Source organism: Danio aesculapii, chromosome 21 (assembly GCF_903798145.1).
Source record: "Danio aesculapii chromosome 21, fDanAes4.1, whole genome shotgun sequence".
Lineage (NCBI taxonomy): Eukaryota > Metazoa > Chordata > Actinopteri > Cypriniformes > Danionidae > Danio > Danio aesculapii.
The window spans coordinates 5,271,953-5,292,841 of NC_079455.1; the positions used below are offsets into that span (position 1 = coordinate 5,271,953).

At 38.1% G+C, this 20,889-nt stretch overlaps 1 protein-coding gene across 1 annotated transcript in view; it reads left to right on the forward strand.

The window, feature by feature from the left end:
• Window positions 1-20,889, forward strand: part of nsg2 (neuronal vesicle trafficking associated 2) — a 57,752-nt gene that overhangs the window by 4,568 nt on the left and 32,295 nt on the right. Inside the window, exon 3 of the mRNA XM_056447066.1 lies at window positions 7,054-7,173. Within this exon, the coding sequence (XP_056303041.1) occupies window positions 7,054-7,173 (120 nt within the window). The remainder of the gene's footprint in view (window positions 1-7,053; window positions 7,174-20,889) is intronic.

Here is a 20,889-nt window from a genome sequence, read left to right on the forward strand (position 1 = left end):
ATGACAGTTCGTGTTCATTAAACAGTAAGAATTATTAATAACTCCATAAGAACTACTCCCCTAAAAGTGACGTCTCGTCTTCAGTTTCGCTCTCAGGCATGCTTCGCACTCCCACTACAAGCCTACTGTGCCAAAGCCTAACCTAACCGTGCTGACACACCTCCTCCAACCGAGTCAGGACCGGCCAACTAAACCATGACTGGACCCGATTCAGAGCAATCACACTTGTCAAATGAAACAGGAAATGCACCCAGGCATGGTTAGGATAGGCTAGTGTGTGTGCACGATTATTCTACATTAGAGTATTAGTACAAATGCAGTTATGTATACTAGATACTTATTGTGGACATATGTCAGTCATAGTCATTTTTTGTTAATACATAATTTAGATGATTGTGGAGCTTTCTGTAAACTAAAATTATGAGTGGTAGAAAAAAAAAGAAAACAAAAAAAAGCTCCAGACCATCTTATTTCTCAAGGTTGCTAAATAATATTTTTTATCCAAAGTCATGTTCCCTGGGGCCCTGCTTACATAATTTCATGCAGTTCATATTTAATTAAAAGAAATGGGATTGTAATTACAGAAACTTCCAATAAATAAGATGAAAGAGAATGGAAATCTGACAGAAAAATGGCCCCAAGCCTTAGTCGGGAAGATTGAATTTGTCTTGTACAAATTATCTTAAAACATTCTGTTCAAATACGCTCAATTATATTTTGAAAAGAAGATCTCTAATCATAGTGTTCTGCATAATGTCAGTCAGTAGTTCACGAGTGCATCGATTCAAAGCCTGATGAAAAGCTAATGATAAGAATAATATAATTATTAATCATTTAACTATGTAATAATGCTGGAACCATTAATGCGGTACTTTAATGACCAACATAATACCTCAGAAATCATAAGACTCGCGTTATTTATCAAATAAATTACAGAATAATTAATTTGCAAGCAGAGAATTTAGCATATGGACTTTCTGTAATGGTAGTGCTTGATGTATGTCTGGACAACTTGGACAATGTAAAAACCATTAATTTTTCATGCTGACATTAAAGTGTTTAAGCAAGACAAGGATCAGCCCTGCGGGAAATCATTATCTTCCTCTAGAGGTCTACAGATAGCAGTTAGCCAGCAATGACTGCAAATAATTTGAAAGCTCTCTTAGCATTATTTATTTTACAGAGGACAAGTTAGGAACTCACTCTTTGAAGAATTGCATCGGTTTTTCTGGTATTAGACACCTGATAAGCAAAAAATATGGATGTTATTCTTTTAATATTTGAGTTGTAAGGATAAAACAAGCCATGCATTTAGATGTGAGACCTGTGCAAAATCCGAGTGCAAAGATTCTGAAGGTTTTACAATCTTTGCTAATAATATCACGGTTTCACTGTTTTGTGATTACTGCTTTAAAATATACTCACCGGCCACTAGTAAGGTACACCTTACTAGTACTGGCTTGAACCCAGTTTTGCATTCAAAAATGCTTTAAACCATTGTGGCATAGATTCAGCAAGGTACTGGAAATATTCCTCAGAGATTTTGGTCCATATTGACATGATAGCATCACGCAGTTGCTGCAGATTTGTAGGCTGCACATCCATGATGCGAATCTCCCGTTCCACCATATCCAAAAGGTGACCTGTTGGATTGAGATCTGGTGACTGTGGAGGCCATTTGAGTACAGTGAACTCATTGTCATATTCAAGAAACCAATCTGAGATGATTCATGCTTTATGACATGGCACGTTATCCTGCTGGAAGTAGCTATCAGAAGATGGGTACACTGTGGTCATTAAGGAATGGACATGGTCAACAACAATACTCAGGTATGTTGTGGCATTGAAACAATGCTCAGTTGGTTCTAATGGGCCCAAGGTGTGCCCAGAAAATATCTCCCGCACTATTAGACCACCACCACCAGCCTGAACGATAATACAAGGCAGGATGGATCCATGCTTTCGTGTTGTTGATGCCAAATTCTGACCCTACCATCTGAATGCCGCAGCAGAAATCGAGACTCATCAGACCAGGCAACGTTTTTCCAATCTTCTATTGTCCAATTTTGGGATCAGTCTGGAGATTCTCCTCTGACCACTTGCATCAACAAGGCATTTGTGCCCACAGAACTGCCGCTCACAGGACATTTTGTCCTTTTTAGACCATTCTCTGTAAACCCTAGATATGCTTGTGGGGGGAAATCCCAGTAGATCAGCAGTTTCTAAATTACTCAGACCATTCCGTCTGGCACCAACAACCATGCCACGTTCAAAGTCACTTAAATCTCCTTTCTTCCCCATTCTGATGCTCGGTTTGAACTGCAGCAGATCATCTTGACCACTGTCTAAATGCCTAAATGCATTGAGTTACTGTCACGTGATTGGCTGATTCGAAATTTACATTAACGAGCATTTGGATAGGTGTACCTAATAAAGTGGCCGGTGAGTGTATGTTCTTTTTAAATGTCTGGGTAAAAACCAACAACTTTTTCCCCATTGAACAGAAATTTATTTTATCAAAAAAACATTTTAAAATATTTTGTAACCGTAAACATCTAAATAATTAAAATGGATCATTGACTTCTGCTAACTTCATTAGTTTCAAAGACAGATACTCTTGCCTCAAAAAACTAAATAAAATAGTCGTTAAAAAAAGAAAAAAAATACATATATTTTAGGAACGGTAAAACAAAAGTTTAGTGTTTTTTTTTTGTTTTGTTTTTTCACACAATCACACTGGTGTGATCAGCCTTGGCTGGTCCCTGAAGCGTACGGTCACACCGGTGTGATTACAATGTTCAGAGCGCACATCATCAACTGCTAAAATTCAAATCTGATGGCGCGCTGAGGCACAGAAAGAGGTGCGCAGCTATTGTCAAATCACAATTTATCTGTGCTTTTCAACAAATAACATTTATTTTAGGATTCAGACATTCAGATACACATAACTACAAGCAAAACATACCATTTAAGGTTTGTAAAATACACGGGGATGTCTATGGAGTCGGCAATAATAATTATTTTTTTAATATAACTGGACAATGTGTTCACGTAAGATACACACTCTTTATGTTGCTAGAATATGTTCTCTATTCCCTCCCAGATAAACAGTTACTCACCTTCAGCTCGGATCTTTCCTGCGGTTGTTGCTAGAAGGGATATAGCTGCAATTGGAGGTTAACGAAAAGTGTTTATATTTTTTATTAAATTATGCATTAATTGTATTTTTTTGCATTTACCCCTGCCTCAACCCCAAACCCAACCCTCACGGTAATGTAAAAACAAAAATTATGCTAATATTGATGTGAGTGTCTTCAGCTGTATCCCATCTAGACTTTACCGCACTTCAAGAGAGTATGAAGTTTAGATTGGAGACAGCTGACGATACTCATGTCAATATATCATAAGATTTTTACATTACCGTGAGGGTTGGGTTTAGGGTTGAGGCAGGGGTAGACGTAATAAAATATAATAATATGTAATTCAATAAATAATATAAATACTTCTCATTAACTTTCCGATCACAGCCGTATTCCTTCTAGCAACAATGGCGGTGCTCATTAACTTGACGCCTCGCCATGAGAACTTTAGAACGCATAGGATTCTAAGTAACAGTCACAAAAAAACCTCAAGCAGGAGGTTCAGCTGGAGTTTTAAAAACTCATGCATGAAAGGGTTAAAACCTTGAACCTTGAGGTAAACCTTGAAACTGGTTATTGCCCCATATATATGCAGATGCATGTTTCTGTTTTCCCATTTGGCAAGGTTGTCTTGTTATTATACAGAATCTTGAAACCACTCCATTATCATCGGACTACCAAATTCATCATCTTCTAATTGCATGCAAATCGCAAGCTGCATGTCATCACCTTCTCATCATTATTCAAAGCGTTTTTCCAATCAAGTAGGCTGTCTTAAAAGCATACCGGTACAATATTCATTTTGGAAGGGATCAATCCAGTCTGATCCGCAGTAGTCTCTGGTGTTGACACTATCGATGGCTTGAATCAGCAGCAAAAAAAAAAAAGACAATGCGCAACCTTGCCTGGAGGCAGAGGTTGCATTCTGAGGAACTGCAAAAACTGAATAACGATTCCAGCCATAACAGAAGAATGCCTCACATGGATCAGGAGAAGGGGAGAGGAATAGAAGCAGACAAGATGGTTATTCAGGGGGAAAATGAAATGTCAGAGGGTTTGAGAAGGAGACAGATAAGCAGTAATTGCAGAGTTCATTTGGCTTTGTTCAGAGGCCTTCAGCACAGGAACATAGGTCAACAATGAGACCTAATCAAATTAAGGTGTTGTTCCTTCATCTGTGGCCACACATTATTAGGCAAAATTCAGATTTTTTTTCAAGTTTTGCTCAATTCCCTTTCATTAGGTGGGATATAGCGCTTTAATGCCTGCTCACTTTAAACAATATTTTTCTTCATTACTTCATTTCCCATAAGGATTTAAAAAGAAATGTTTGTTAAAGCTTTATATTCCATGATTTAAACTAACTAGCAGTAAGGTAAATAACAGTATATACTTATATACTGCAAAGAAGTATATAAGAATTAAACATCGACAACAACCAAAATACTATCTAAAGAATCGCAAAATGCACTTCAAAATGATTAAGAACTGTAAATCTATTAATTTAAAGATGTTGGCTGTAGCTATAAAAGATAATATTGAGCTTACTCAAACATTAAATCAGCTAATTTGTACCCTACGTGACTTCGGGTGTACTTAAACTAGAAACGGTTGCCTTTATCCGTGCTCGGGTGTGATTGTGCCCCCTCCCCTCTCCCCTAAAGGCTGATTTATACTTCTGCGTCAAGTGCACGTGTATGCACTGGCGCAGCCCTTTGCGCAGTCGCGTAGCCCTTGCTGTGGCTGACTGCCCATCTCAAAAAATTTAACTACATGTCGCAGCGATGCGTAGCGCAAGCTCTGTGATTGGTCGGCATAGTAGCTGTGACGAGTGTGGATGGTGCTAAGAGCCACAAGCCCAGTTAAGCGAGTGTTTACAAGTGTCAAGTACCATGAAGGAGCTCCAGATTGGAAACTGTTGTTTTGTTTACCTTATGATTAAAGTTGAAGTATAGTGCACGTGTATGCACTGGCGCAGCCTTCGCGCAGTCGCGTAGCCCTTGCTGTGGCTAACCGCACATCTCAAAAAATTTAACTACATGTTCCAGCGATGCATAACGCAAGCTCTGTGATTGGTCGGCATAGTAGCTGTGACGAGTGTGGATGGTGCTGAGAGCCACGAGCCCAATTAAGCGAGTGTTTACAAGTGTCGAGTACCGCGAAGGAGCTCCAGATTGGAAACTGTTGTTTTGTTTACCTTATGATTAAAGTTGTTGCACGTCTGCCGGTTCCCGCCTCTGAATGAGCTAGTTTTAACTATCGGTACATTAAGGTAGCATTCAGAAAAACTAAACACCCAAGAAGAAACGACACAGAAGAACATAAAAACCAACTGCCAGCTAGCATTCCATTCATTCATTTTCTTTTCAGCTTAGTCCCTTTATTATTCTGGGGTCGCCACAGTGGAACGAACCGCCAACTTATCCAGCATATGTTTTATGCGGTGGATGCCCTTCCAGCTGCAACCTATCACTTGGAAACATCCATACACACTCATTCACACTCATACACTAGGGACAATTTAACCTACCCAATTCACCTGTACCGCATGCCTTTGGACTTGGGGAAACCGGAGCACCCCAAGGAAACCCACGCGAACACGGGGAGAGCAAGCAAACTCCACACAGAAATGCCAACTGACCCAGCCGAGGCTCGAACCAGCGACCTTCTTGCTGTGAGGCGAATGTGCTACCGACTGCGCAACCGTGCAGCCCCAGCTAGCGTTTCAGAAGTGTTATTGCAGAGCAACACAAACAGCATGCAGGAGTTTAAATCCATGGCTATGCGCAAGGCAGGCGCCGTGTGTCACGCCGATTACTCGACGCAGAAATATAATTCAGCCAAATTTACCCTCCGAGCCCGGGTATGCTTACATCATTGATGATACCACTGTTCAGTTGAACAGAAGAGAAGCGCTCTTTGGACAGTGGAGATTGCTTTAGGTATATTGTTTTGTATTATTTTAAGTCGTTTGGGATGTGGTAACACACAGTCAAATCTTTTGCTGAACAGATCCACCACTTTTGATGTGCAAAAATTTTCATGAAAATTATCAGGCTGCATGTATGAGAAGGTTTGCTGAAGGTGGCAGCTGACGTGTAGCCCACTTTAATAAACTGATAGTTCGCGTTCATTAAAAAATAAGAATGATTAATAAATCCATATGAAAGAGTCCCTTAAAAGTGATGTCGAGTCTTCAATTTCTCGCTCAGGTGCGCTTTGAACTCACGCTACAAACCTACCACGCCAAAGCCCAACCGAACTGCGCTCTGGCACACCACTTCCAACCGGGCCAGGGCCTGCCTACTGAACCATGCCTGGGCATGATTCGAAGAACTTCACTTGTCAAACAAACCGGGAAATGCATGTCAAACATGCCCGTGTATGGTTTAGATAGCCTAGTATGAGTACATCCTTAACTGCATTGAAGGTACACAATTATCATTTCCCTGGGAATTGAACCTACAACCTTAACACTACTACCACCACTTAAGCTGCAAACCAAATCTTAAGAAACCAAACCAAATCTTATTTTGCTAGTGTTGGGATATCTGGGATATGATTGTTTCTGATTTGTCAGAATGCTGCTGAATTGGCATGCTGTTGATTTTGGTTTGGCAGTTTAAGAACAAGCGTGAATTTCTATCATGAGGAAGGCCTCACTCTGTTCTGGTCAGTATTGATAAGAAGGTTTTGGCAGGGGTTTAACGTTCTTTTCAACACCACTGCACATTTTGTATATCTCACTTATCTGACATGCACAGTTCAATTCATGGAGCTCCCTGGCAACAAGCTGTTGATTTGATTCAGGTGTGTTAAATTAGGAAGGCATACAACATTGGCGGAGCCTTCTGTTGAGAACCAATGCTTCATTTTCAGTCACAACACTGATGGTTAAATATTTCCCTCACAGGTGGTGGTGAAAACAAGAACTGAGTATCAAACGGAACAGAAGAACAAGGCTAAGCTGAAGGTTCCCAAGGTGGAGGAGTTCACCATTAGTGTGACCGATGGAGTTTCTGAGAGGCTGAAGGTATGGCTGGACTTTATTTGGCATTACTCCGTAGACATAATATTGAACAAGCAATGTACAATGACATAGGTGCGGTCATCTGTGTCAGGTTCTTAGAAAATTGGCTATGGTATGTCTTAGTTGCATTTCGTTTGACTTTTTAAAAAAAAGTCATGGCTGATTGTGGTCACTGAATGTTTTGTGTGCTCAATGGAAAACCAGCTGTAATGGTAAAACCATTTGGATAAAATTTGTCAAACCTGGAGCATCATGATAAATGAGGCGAAGCATAAATGTGTCCTTCGCTGTCTTTGATATCCCACAATCAAATTCCTGCCATTTCTGACAGTTTAGCTAAAAAATGCATCTCTTGGGTTTTATTTGTGTAGATTTTGTTTTGGACTAGCATTTTCCAATTTTGATTGCATTTCTAGTGAGAAGTTAGTATGGTAGAAAGCAAATATTTGCGTAACTATCAATCAAGGCTGTTCTGTTGTACTTGATTAAATCATTATGCAAAATGAAATCAGTTTTATGAGGTGCTTTCATGCTCAAAGTCAGCAGCCAAAGTTGTTTTCAGTGTTCAATCTAGCTTATATTATTATTTCAAAACGACAAGAACAAGGTAACACGTTAATACTTGAATGGGGGTTTTACAACATTTTCAGCAAAAAATGGAAATCGTTTATATATTTAAGGCCATTCTTTGTCCCAAACACAGCATTTTAATGCATTAACATAAGTGCTAGGCTGGGCTGAAGCCCCAGGGCTCACAGAAAGGGCCCTTTATTGGCTGAAAAATTAATTTGCGTCATGACGCGGGAAATGCCTCTATGCATTATGCTTTCACATGCTGGTAATGTAAAGAATTTCTTCCAGCACTCTGATGTTCAACATAAAGTGATGCCGCTAAACTAGCGAGTGTAGCCCAATCTGAATTTAGAGTAGCCCTATTTTTGTCCCCCATATAGGTGATCATCATTTCATTTTCTTTTTTTAGCTGAGTCCCTTTATTCACCACATCGGAATCAACGGCCAACTTATCCAACATATGTTTTATGCAGCGGATGTCCTTCCAGTTGCAACCCAACACTGAGAAACACCCATTCACTCACTCTTACAATTTAGCTTATTAAAATCACCTATACCGCATGTCGTTGGGGAAACCGGAGCACCCGGAGAAAACCCACGCAAACACTGGGAGAGCATGCAAACTCCACACAGAAATGCCAACTGACCCAGCTGGGGCTCAAACCAGCGACCTTGCTGTGAGGCAATCGTGCTACTGTGCTACCCTCTAAGGGTGATCAGATGTTCTATTTTCCCCAGGACAGTTCCTTATTTCAGCTTTACAGCGAGAACAGTCCAGACAAAAAAATAAACAGTATCTGTTATAACTTTGCAGTAAGAGAAGCTGGGATAGGCGGAATCATGCTACTGTATATAATGGACTCATAACTGAAGCACAGTCTAGATAATTATATTAATTAGCTAATTATTAATAATTATAGCAAAAAAAAATGCTTTTTTTGTGAGGCAATAAAATAAAAGGGGCCCTTGGGTTTGCTATAGCCCCAGGGCCTAATGTGTTCTTAATCCGGCCCAGCATGTGTTGCATATTTAGTCTTTAGGTATGAGCAAGTACTAAAGTCCTCAGCATAATTGAGTACACCCCATTTTGTCATTGAATATTTTTGTCCATTTCTCAGTGAATGTATGTTGGTGCATTTAGACAAAACAGATTTATTAAACAGATGTATTTATTCAAATAGTATTTTAGTCATCAAACATATTTAGAAATTGAAAGATAATTCGTTTAAGTTTAAGCAAAATTTTGCAAAAAAAAAAAAAAGATATTACAACCTACAAAATTTCAGCTAAATTAAAAAAAAATTGCGTCTCTATTGATTTGTAAACTTTTAAAAAAAATTTGTACTTAATATTTTTCTATAACATATATATTTGGGAGTACTAGTTTTTGGACCGTTATCAAACGTTTTTTTTTTTTTGTTAGATAAGCTCCAGATTTGGCTTGAGTACTGACTAATCTAATGTATATGCACAAATATAATATTGTATAACTTCCTATAGAAAATATGAATTCAATTCAATTCACCTTTATTTGTATAGCGCTTATACAATGTAGATTGTGTCAAAGCAGCTTCACATAAAAGGTCATAGTAAATAGGAACAGTGTAGTTCAGTTTGTAGTGTTTAAGTTCAGTTCAGTTGAGCTCAGTTCAGTGTGGTTTAAAAATCACTACTGAGAGTCCAAATATTGAAGAGCAAAACCAACGATGCGCAGCTCTATAGATCTTATAGAATTTAAAAGATAGATTTGTGAGGGGTGTACTTAATATATGCTGAGCACTGCATATACTGAAATTTTCGCAAATTGTAAATAGGCTGTTGACTGTTGTCATTTGTACATCAAAATCTTTTCAGTTTTTTAGTACAGTACTGACAAAAAAAGAAAACCATCATGTTTTATCAGTCTTTGATTCAGCTGCTTGGAGTAAATCCTGGAAGCAGTTTTTATGAGGCTTGTGTGTGATGTCGAGGTGTTGGCAGTGTGAATTTTTATTATTATTAATGCAGAGCTTGAGAATCTGGGGGGACATTTAGTGTAGCAGTGAAGGTCATTGGAGAGGCAGATGAAAAAGACAGCAAACAATAGAATAAAGATCGACTTCCTTTCTTAAATAACACTGATTAAATCTATCAGCAGCCGCAGTGCACTTGGAAAATAATAGGTTTGACATATAAAACATATATTTCCACAGACACCGCCTAGATGTTCTAGTCTGAGATTCTACTTCAGCAACACTTTTATTTTTTGAGATGTGGAAGGAAACAAAGTAGTCGAGCATTTCTTGTAAGAAAAGCTTGTTGTAGGAAACTGTTGGTGAGGTTGTTGTCTAGAACAAGTTATTGAGAGAAGAAAAAGCTAACTGCAGGGTGATCGCTGCTGTGTGAAGCCTCCCAGTTGGATTTTATCATATTCCCTGCTGTAGCTCCACAAGCAAGTAAAGAAGGAATGTTCCCCCTCATTAAATGTTGAAAACAAAGGAGAGTTGTGGTCTCTTGGTGTATTATGCAGCCAAGTGGAACATATTAACATATCATTTTAGAATAAATGTGGTATTAAGACAGCTTAATTAAACGGAGGAGGTTTTTTTTTTCAGTTTTTTTGTTGTTGTTAGCGCAGTTGGCTAGAAGGTTTGGCAGATAAAGTGTTTGACCCCAACAATACTAAGTGCTACACATACAGTATTTACAGAAACACATTCAGCACTGTTAGACTTACCTGATGTGCTACATAGCAAAAAAAGTGTTTAGTTGGAAATGATGTAGAAAGACACTTGATTTTATTTATTAGGATTTGATTGAATTTTGGGTGGTAGTTGTTAGTGTAATCACTAATCTTGGGCATTTTAAAAACTTGTTAGCAAAATGCTAGTAATATATATCATTCGGCACTCAGAAATAAAAGCACAAAAGCTGTCAATGGGGTAGTATTTTTTTCAAAAAGTACATTTTTGTAGTTATTCGGTACGAAATATGTACTTTTAAGGTAACAAAATGGATCCTTTTGGTTCTAATATGGACCCCTTTAGGCTCAAAGGTGCATCCTTTGAAAAGGTACTCATTTACATTTATTTCCTGAATACTAAACATGTTAGCTTCATGCAATATGCAACAAATGTTAGCAACATGCTAAATTGTGCTCAATGTATCATTGCACAAATCATGCAAGCAATGTGACGTGCTAATAACATGCTCTCAACATGTTAGTAACGATCTAAACCATGGCATAGATATGTACACTAGATATTGCATACGGATCCTGAGATTGCGTCAATGTCGCCACCATATTTGTACAGGGCTTCCAGGACAAAAGTCATTCAACCGCACTTAATCAAGACTTAAGTCAATCTGAAGATGCTGGACTTTAGCGCTGCATACGGTTGTAGTAACAAGCAATCAAAGAAAATAAAGACTTCATATTTCTTAGGTAAGATTTCGTTTTTTATGATTTTGTATGTTACAAACTATTGTGCTCAACAAATAGCCTAACGTTATTAATGATAATACTTACTGCACTGACCATAATGCAAAGTTGCACCAACTTGCACTAAATACTAGGCTTATGCTAGTTTTCTTGAATAAATTCAGCAAACAATGTAAATGAAATATGACAACAAGACGCTGCAGTGCTAGAAACTTGTTTTATTGTCGGCTAAGTAACGGCTAGTTTTTGAAGTAACTTATAAGGGTGCCTGATAACATAACAGTGCCTGTCCACCCTAAACTATTGAATATTACAAATGTTATAGACCATTTAGATCAGAAAGGTGGATAAACACATTGAGATGCAGGGATATCGATGGTTCCGACGAATCATTCATAACGGAGATTCATTCACAAATGCATCACCACCTCTCTGTTAGAATGAGAAGTTATAGCAGGAGAGGGGGTGTGATTCAGGACACTGATTAGACCAAATTTAACAGGGAGGGCGGATAATACATTTCCATGCACAGAAATACACACTCTTTGTCGGCAATACCCGTGCGGTCACTTATCCATCGATGTAGAAAAGTAATGCAAAGTTATAATTTTGATAATTAAAAAATAATAATTGCCTACTTTCCACCGGGAAATCTCTTGATCATAGCTTATATATGTATATATATCTATGGTTCTGGATGGCCAGTCCTCTACTGCACCTTGTTACCGCATAAATTTCAAAGTGGTGCTACCCTGTACCAAAACGGCAGCATAGGCCAGTGGTCCCATCGTTTTTATCACGGCGGACCGGTCAAGGCTTGAGAATTTTACTGTGGACTGTGGAGGGCGGGGGCGGTGCTTAGGGTGGTGGTTCGTAGAGGATGACAAGCTGACAAAACATTGCTGTCACTCTGATACACATTTTATTTATAGAGAAAATAACAAGGCATTGCAGTGTTTGAGTGGTCTGTGTTAATCAAAGGTATTAGTCTACCGAAATGTGTTTATTCCAATGTATGAAGCTGATCGGTCACTTCTTGTCAAGAAAGAAATTGTGCATTCTTTTAAGTGCGTGCGTCTACAAGCTGTGCACCAAACAAACTCTAGCAAACTCTAGAAAAGACACGATATGCGAACTGTCAATTGCGATCTTCAGCAGTTGATCTTCTTGCACAGACATGGTGGATTCACCCGATTTGTTGACAAATGGGTTGCAGATCTATTCCTTGGTGATTCGCAGGTCTTCTTAGTGCCCTTAGCGAAAAAAAATTTCCAAAGACGTCTGTTTTTTACCCATTTTGCTGCTTGTGGGTTAAATTTGGGCGCTCAAGTGACCAAGATGTAAGCGATAAAAACGGAAATAATTAATGATTTTCTGGTGCGGCCCGGTACCAATTTATCCACGGACCGGTACCGGTATCTTCCTGGGCAGCAGTCAGCAAGAGAATGTCAAAAATATGTCTTTCTTCAGATCTTATAATGATTGAATCAATGTTCATTGATGAATTTTGCTTAATAAGCTCTTAAAGTCCCCATGAACGGAAGCTGTGATCCTTTTTTTTTGTATTGTATTGTGATGCAGAACAGTGGGCGTGGCTTGTTTCTTTGCGAGTTGATTGAATGAACTACAGTAATCGATTTAAAAGTGCACTTGTGTGTCTGCCTGTATTTTTGATCAAGTGGAGGTTGATATGACATTTAGAATTGTAAGCAGAACTAAAAAATAGTTTTTAGAAAGAGTAATAATCCCATTAATCTAATTACAGTACATGTCCCTGTCCAAGGTCAGTGAATTTAAGATAATTATTCATTAAAAAGGACAAGCCATTCTCGTGACTTTGTTCTTTGTGTGACTGAAATGTAGGCAATACATGTTTCCATCCAAAAATGCTAATTAAATTTATACACAAACTGGAATATCGCATAAAAGACGTGCTACTAAAGCAGCGTTTCCATCCAACCAGTCAAAGAGAACAAAATCGTCACTTCCTGATTAACTGGCGCTAAATATAAACAGTTAAGACAGAATTTACTGCAGTAGAAAAAGCTGTGTCAATCTTTTCCTTCAATAAAAGACTTGCTCCTCAGAAGACATTGCTGACATACAATGAACACGTGGTGGTGTTTGAAAAAAGAGAACAGATGCTTGACAGTTCTGGAGGTCATTAATAATATAATAACACTAATGCTGAAATGGTTAAGGCGTTTTAGAATGACCAAAACAACATTTCAGATGTTTTACAATGTGCTCAGCCTGCTGGTCACATGATCTCTTATAACAAAATCACATGACTTTTTTTTTTATGCGCATACTGGAATTTGTTCGGTAAAAGTGTTTCCATAGTTTATGCGCAACTTTTGTTATTGGATAAAAAGTTTATCCTACGAAGTTATGCGCATAAATTTTTTATGCGTCTTTTCAAAAGTTATGCCCATAAAAATAACGTATGGCTAATGCGAGAAATACCGCTTCGTCTTTAAAAAAGGAGAGGAGACCGACAGAAACTCCGAGATTAGAGAATAAAACCTGCTCCTGATAAGGTTAGGTTCAAAGAGTAAGTTACCACGGTAACTGACTCCGAGTAAAAGTTACCTCTCTTTCAGAAACAGGCTTGAATTACCCTGCTTTCTCCAGTTTGACAAACCTGCCATTTTGAAATGGAAAACCCAGAGTTTCTCTCATTTCAGGGTTAACATACTCTGAGTTCTGAGTCACTTAACCTCCTTTCTGAAACGGGGCCCTGCTCACCATTTCTGTTTATCGTCATAGCGCTGTCAAAACTGACAGCTGGAGGGGCGTGGTTAAGTATGTTAACCATGCCCAGTACCTCAGACAGACGTAATCTGAGAATTCAACTAAAAACAAAATGTAAAAAACTGGTATATTTTAGATTATAAGAGCAAACAAGTATTTTATTTAATGACATGGACAGATTAATTATTCACCACAAAACTAGCAATGTGAGCTAACAAAATCAAGATAATTAGTTTTGATTTCAAGTGTACTTTAAATACTACACACTCATACACACATACGGTTGAAGTCAGAATTATTAGCCCCCCTGTTTTTTTTTCCCAAATTTCTGTTTAATGGAGAGCAGATTTTTTCAACACATTTCTAAACATGATAGTTTTTTTTTTTAAACGTTTATCTATGTGCTTTTGCTTTTTATAAAACTACAACAAAATACAGAAGGAAAAACAACAACAAAAAACACCCAATTCAATACACTACAATATAATGCATATAAAATACAATACATAAAAAACACGAACCTATGACAGAACAACCGAACAACAGAACACAGAGTGACAAATGCACATGAAAGCAAAATATAATTAAGCTGGTCAGGTAATGCATAAATAACAGCAATTATAAAGTAGCGTTGTTGTTGTTGTATCACCAGAAAAATGCCTATATATAATGATATTTTTATGCCTATAAATGACTATAGTTTTATTGTCAAATAATAGTTTGGGCACATTATTAAGAATAATATAGATTATAAATAGTGAATAACTGTGAATACACTCAATCTTTAATTACTATATTATTGAAAGGGGTTATTGGTTAGCTTGCGTTTCTCCTAATGCATTAAGGTGTTCTAATATCTGTCCCCATGTTTTATCAAATATCTGCAATTTGTCATTATTGACATATCTCAACCTCTCCAAAGCAAGCTAAACATAATAGTTTTAATAACACATTTCTAATAACTGATTTATTTTATGTTTGCCATGATGACAGTAAATAATATTTGACTAGATATTCTTCAACACACTTCTATTCAGCTTAAAGTGACATTTAAAGGCTTAACTAGGTTAATTAGGTTAACTAGGCAGGTTTGAGTAATTAGGCAAGATATTGTGTAACAATGGTTTGTTCTGTAGACAATTGGAAAAAAAAAATTGCGTAAAGGGTCTAATAATTTTGACGTTAAAATGTTTATTAAAAAATTAAAACTGCTTTTATTCTAGCCGAAATAAAACAAATAAGACTTTCTCCAGAAGAAAAAATATTATCAGACATACTGTGAAAATTTCCATGCTCTGGTAAATATAATTTGGGAAATATTTAAAAATATAAATAAATAAAAAATCAAAGGGAGCTAATAATTTGACTTCAACTGTATATTTAGGAGCAATAATGTGTCAAACTCCAAGAAAACACTTCTGCAGAACCTTTAGCAGTGCTGCAAACCAATTATGAATTTGCCTGAAAATAATAAAGCTTTCTAACGGAGAGTCTCCGCACACACAAATACACATAAATTCTCAACCGCAGGGCAAAACAGATCCCCGGCTAATCCTTGGATGTAGCTGCACAATCCTGAGTTCAGACGCACATCCCGTAGCTGAATGGATGTCAAGCTGACAGCAGACATGAGGGAGAGAGAGAGGAATAGAGGACACCGAGCTGAAATGCTGCCCTGTCAGTCTCTGGATCTCTGGGAGAGCTGCAGAATAAGAATGAAGGAGAAGGGCTGAGAAACGGCAGACGTATACTCGCTTGAAGGACCACTCACATCCTGGCACACCCACCCACACTGCACCGCCTGGGCCGCTCGCCTCTTGTTTAGTCTACCATTTTAACATCTCTGGAGAGAAAATGGGAGGGAACAAGGAATATAAAAGAGGATGAAAAAAAAAGCTGCTACACCAGAGGCAGACAGTCAGATGGGGAAGAATGTCTTCAATATAGAGCTGAGATTTTATGAGAGTAAGGAGTAAATCTTTCCACTGTAGATTATATACAGTTGAAGTCAAAATTATTAGCCCTCCTGTGAATTTTTTAACAATGAATGTCAGGGTATTTTCACAGTATGTCTGATAATATTTTTTCTTCTGGAGAAAGTCTTTGTTTTATTTTGGCTAGAATGAAAGCATTTTTTTTTCCTTTTTTATTTAAGTAGTCAAGAAACATACATTAATCGACATAACTAACAACACAACATAAATATAAACATAGTGCTTTAACATTGTGTACATATAAACAAAGACAAAAATAAAATAAAATGAAGACATCATCAGTATAAGCAAAACCTGACAGCATCAGCATCATTTTGTCCACTTACAGTTACATTTGGCTTTGGAAATAATCTGTGAAAGGACGCCACATGGCAGTGAACTTGGACCCGGAGCCATTTAAACTGAGTCTTATTTTTTCTAAACTAATGAAATGCAACACATCATTGGCCCACTGTTTAAAAGAAGGCGGAAATGATTGCTTCCAATTGATTAGAATCAAGCGTCTTGCTAAGAGAGAAGTAAAGGCAATGCAGTCCAATTCAATTTTTGACAAATTGTTATTTTCATATACAATACCAAAGACAGCAGTTAAGGGATCTGCACAAACATCTTTACAAAATATTCCAACCCAGGCTCATTCTGAGAACGTAGTCTCGTGGACGTTTCTGGAGACCCCGAAATACGTCCCGGGAGGTACGTATTTTTGCATTTTTTGTTTTCGCGAATCCGCGAGAGGCCGCTGTGTGCGCTATTTCCCGCGCTGTTCTCGCGTAAACCCGCTAGAGGCCGCTGTCGAACGGCCTTCCGCCTGTCTGCCTGGATGAAAGAATGATTGACCGTGCGACCGGCCAATCAGCTGACCCACCCTCCTCCGTTCCTAAACCCAACCAACAACGATTCAGAAAAGCCGTCCAGAAAAAGAAAAGCCCTCGTCTGATTTTTACCACGTTTTCGGATTTTGACCACATTCTCACCCTTTGACGAACTTGTTCGCTTAATTTTTTGGATTTTGTTTTTGTTTTCTTACCTGATTTCTGGAACCGCTCTTCCCCGGACTCGAACCCGGTCGTCGTCATAGTCAGCCCCTCTCTGCGCCACAAGTCCGCCAAAGTACACAAAGAGCTAACCGGACAAACTGGTTGCAGCGGGAAAGCCCTCCACACGGAGGCGAGAGGCTGTGCTGCAAGCGCCGAAAGGAACGGCGTCACATCGCCCCGCAGCGTTCGCCTAAAAAAATGAAATGCAGCCGTACGTACCCCCGGCTACGTATTTCGCGGTCTCCAGAAACGTCCACGGGACTACGTTTTCAGAATGAGCCTGGGTTGAAATATTCTGGAGTAAGATAAAAAAAATAGTTGACCAAAATACAGATAATCTGGGACATGACCAAAACATGTGGGCTAATGTAGCAGGGAACTGCTTGCATGTTGTACAGATGAGGTCAACCGAAGGAATAAAAGCAGTTTTTAATTGAAAAAAAGGTCAATATTATTAGCCCTCTTAAGCAACATATTTTTTTGTTAGTCTAAAAAATAGTCTACAAAACAAACCATCATTATACAATGACTTACCTGATTACCCTAATTTGCCAAATTAACCTAGTTAAGCTACATAGTACCTTGAGTATTCTAATGGTGCAAGTCTACTAGCAGATTATACACATACAATTTGATTATTGGTTACCTTCACACTTTAAAGGGTAAAAAATCCACTTCATTATTGACAGAAAGGAGACCGCCATGCAGAGAGATGCATTTTAGGGCACACAATCCACTTTGTATAAAGCTGCCAAAATCTATTCTTCCTAGTCAGGCAGTAAATTGTCACTGGGCATTTGCTCGATGACAAAATAAAGTACCCAATCATGTGGGAGTGCCAGGAAACAGAGACGATTGTCACCCACCCGTGCTATGCTGCTGTAATGCTGCATTGCTCGTAGCGTCCCCCTACAGATGATGGCAATTTATTGGATTTGACAAATCGTTTGCTTGGGCAAAACCATATGTTGTCAAGCAGTGACCCCGGGTTACGCGGGGAGCAGTCGCTGTCAGAGAGATTGATCGTGTTGAGTGATGGTGATTATTGTCTCCGAAGGCAAGCTGGAAACACTCAGCCCCCCACTATTTACATCTTCCTCCAACTACCAATCAATAAAATGTAGAATGTTTCAAGATATTAGATATTTACAAAACTAAAAATCAAGTCAACATTTATATAATTTAATGCTTTCTTGAACAGAACACACAGATACACACACATTTCATTCAATAATGGGTTTCAAGCTCTAAGACATAAATATAACAAAAGTAAACAAACAACTGAAAGATTCTTTTAAAGGAGTTCTGTTATACCTTTTACATGCTTCCTTTGGTGAATAATGTTGCTGTTTGAGCGTGAAGAAGATCTTAGTGGAAGATCCAAGTTACAAAGCAATTCCATTTCAAAGGGAGGCTTTCACTGTATGAGTAAGCACTGTTTCTGAACTCCCTCAAACAGCTAGATTGTAGTCCTGGCTTTTATTTCAGGTAAACACGCTATGCATCACAATATCCAGAATTTTAAAGGTGCCGTATGAACGTTTTTGAATCCTCCAAAGCATAAAAATACCATAATATGTTTGCAGGTATTTTTCAAAACATGCTAAGTGAACATTCTTGTTCATCTGAAAAACAATGCTGAAAATGTGCGCTACATGCTGGAACGTCTGTCTTTGTTTTGGTCATATAACCCGCATAGTGCTAGTTTAACCAATTATATTTCAGCGCCCTGGGTTGCCTTGGTGGAAAACAGTGCATTTCATTCATTCAGTCAAAAAGGCTCTCAAAGTATGCATCCATGACCAATATGCAACCTCCCGTGGACAGTAGCCGACTTCAAAATGAGACGCAGAGATCCACATGAGGTGGTTATTAATCAGCAAATGATATAAATATTATGAATGTAAACATTAGGTGAGCAGGTTAAATCGTAACCCTGTGTCCTAACAACACGCTATGTGACAAGAGTTGCAGTAATAACCAATCTAGTTGTTTGCACCAGACGAAACATGACAGAAATTTAAACACAGGCGTTCAGATAAATAGTGCACTTTCTACACTCCAATGAAATGGTTACGTTTACAATCTAATTAATACATAATAAACCTCGTTAACATTTATTAAATGTAGATGCTGAATCCCTGAAATGTGTTGGCTTGCACTGAATCACGTTTCAATCTAAAGTTCAATTTCAAATGGTTTATTTTATTTTCAAGATCTGAGGTGAACTATCTGCTGCTGCTTTCAGTAGTATGGCAATAAACGTCAAGTAAAACGGCATTCAAACTCACATTATTAGCATTTAACACTGAATAAAGCACATGAGGTGTACCTGAGGGGATCATTGTCAGTTTTCTGTTGTTCAGCTGCAAGTAATAGAAACCGTTTCTAAAATATTAATTTCAGGTGTTGGTTAGGACAAAAACTCCTTTTAATATGGAAAATATTTCTTTTATCATGTGCCGTTGCTTTTATTTAGACTTAAATCAGCCTTAAATCAGCTTTGAGGCTTAATAGTCTGGCACACTCATGTTGATATCGTCAATCTGGCAATCTGCGCTCACTTGTGTTTTGAACCAGGTGTGCAATACCTAGTTCAACCACTGGGTGTGGTTACTTACATACTGCACCTTAAAATAATTTGCATGCTCAGGAAGAGTTGTGTTAAATATACTATGTTCAAGAGATGCTGGTTCATAGATCTAATATACTTATTAGGAATGCACTGAATAAAATGGAAATACATATAAAAATATGAACTGATTTAAAAAAAAAAACAAAAGCCAAGCACACCGCAGCTTTCACAACAGACAAAAAATGCAGCATTATGAAACCCATTCATTTCAATGGCTTGGTGGTTTGTTGCTTTGCTGACCAAAGTGCAAGAGCAGCAGAGCGCATCGTTGACTAGCTTGCATGCCTTCCACAGCTAAAAATCAATATAGCTCAATTTTCTGTTTTGTGGATTTTCCGCTCATGTACATGTAAACAGTACTTATATATGCATGTACCACACATGTTGACCGCATAAACAAAGTCTACTCAAATAACGTGGCAACAGGACAGTTCTGTTTAGTACAGTATACTTGTTCTTACTGCTTGTAGTCACACTAATCTGCTCTACTGTCATGACAACATTGGTAAAATGATGCCTCTCGACTCGTTCACAGTAACTAAAATGAGGTTTTCTTGCAAAACTACTTCATTTTATTTATTAAAATAAGGAATAATTATTTGTAAAAATTGCTTTTATTATTTGTAATTATTTGTAAATGCTTTTTCAGTTTTCAGCCACGTGCATCCACAATTTTCAGTTTTTGGTTTTGGCCCGGAATTTTCATTTAGGTGCATTTCTAATACTATTACAGTATACATGGGCAATTTCTTCCCCACCTGTGTAAACTCAGACACAACTGTCTTTATGTGAAATGATGTATTTTTGTGTGTTTTGACATTATCATGTATGTATTTGTTTAATGCTCACATGTTGCATCTGACAAAAGTCTTTCTGTGTTTGTGGCATGAACTCGGGAGTTTAGCATGAGTTTGGCAAAAACAAATTATGTGCATATGTTTTAATTCAGAGTAACCAAGGCACAAGTTAAGACATAATCCTGCAATCTTGAACACATAGTACTATTAAAGGGCACCGATGGTGAAAAATCTACTTTTCAAGCCGTTTGGACAGAAATGTGTGCATGTATGGTGTATAAACTGTCATATTGGGGTGATATAAACACACCCAGTCCTTTTTTTCAAATTTAACAACATAAAAACGGTGGACCAATTGGAGCTGTTTTCAGATCGACCGCAACTAGACGTAGGAGTGCGGTCCCCCCGCCCACCAATATTGATTGACAGCTGTGCGCATTAACGTGTCCGGTAGTCACGTGTATAATCATATCAACAAGAGAGGACGAGCGCAAAGCAGCCGGGAATA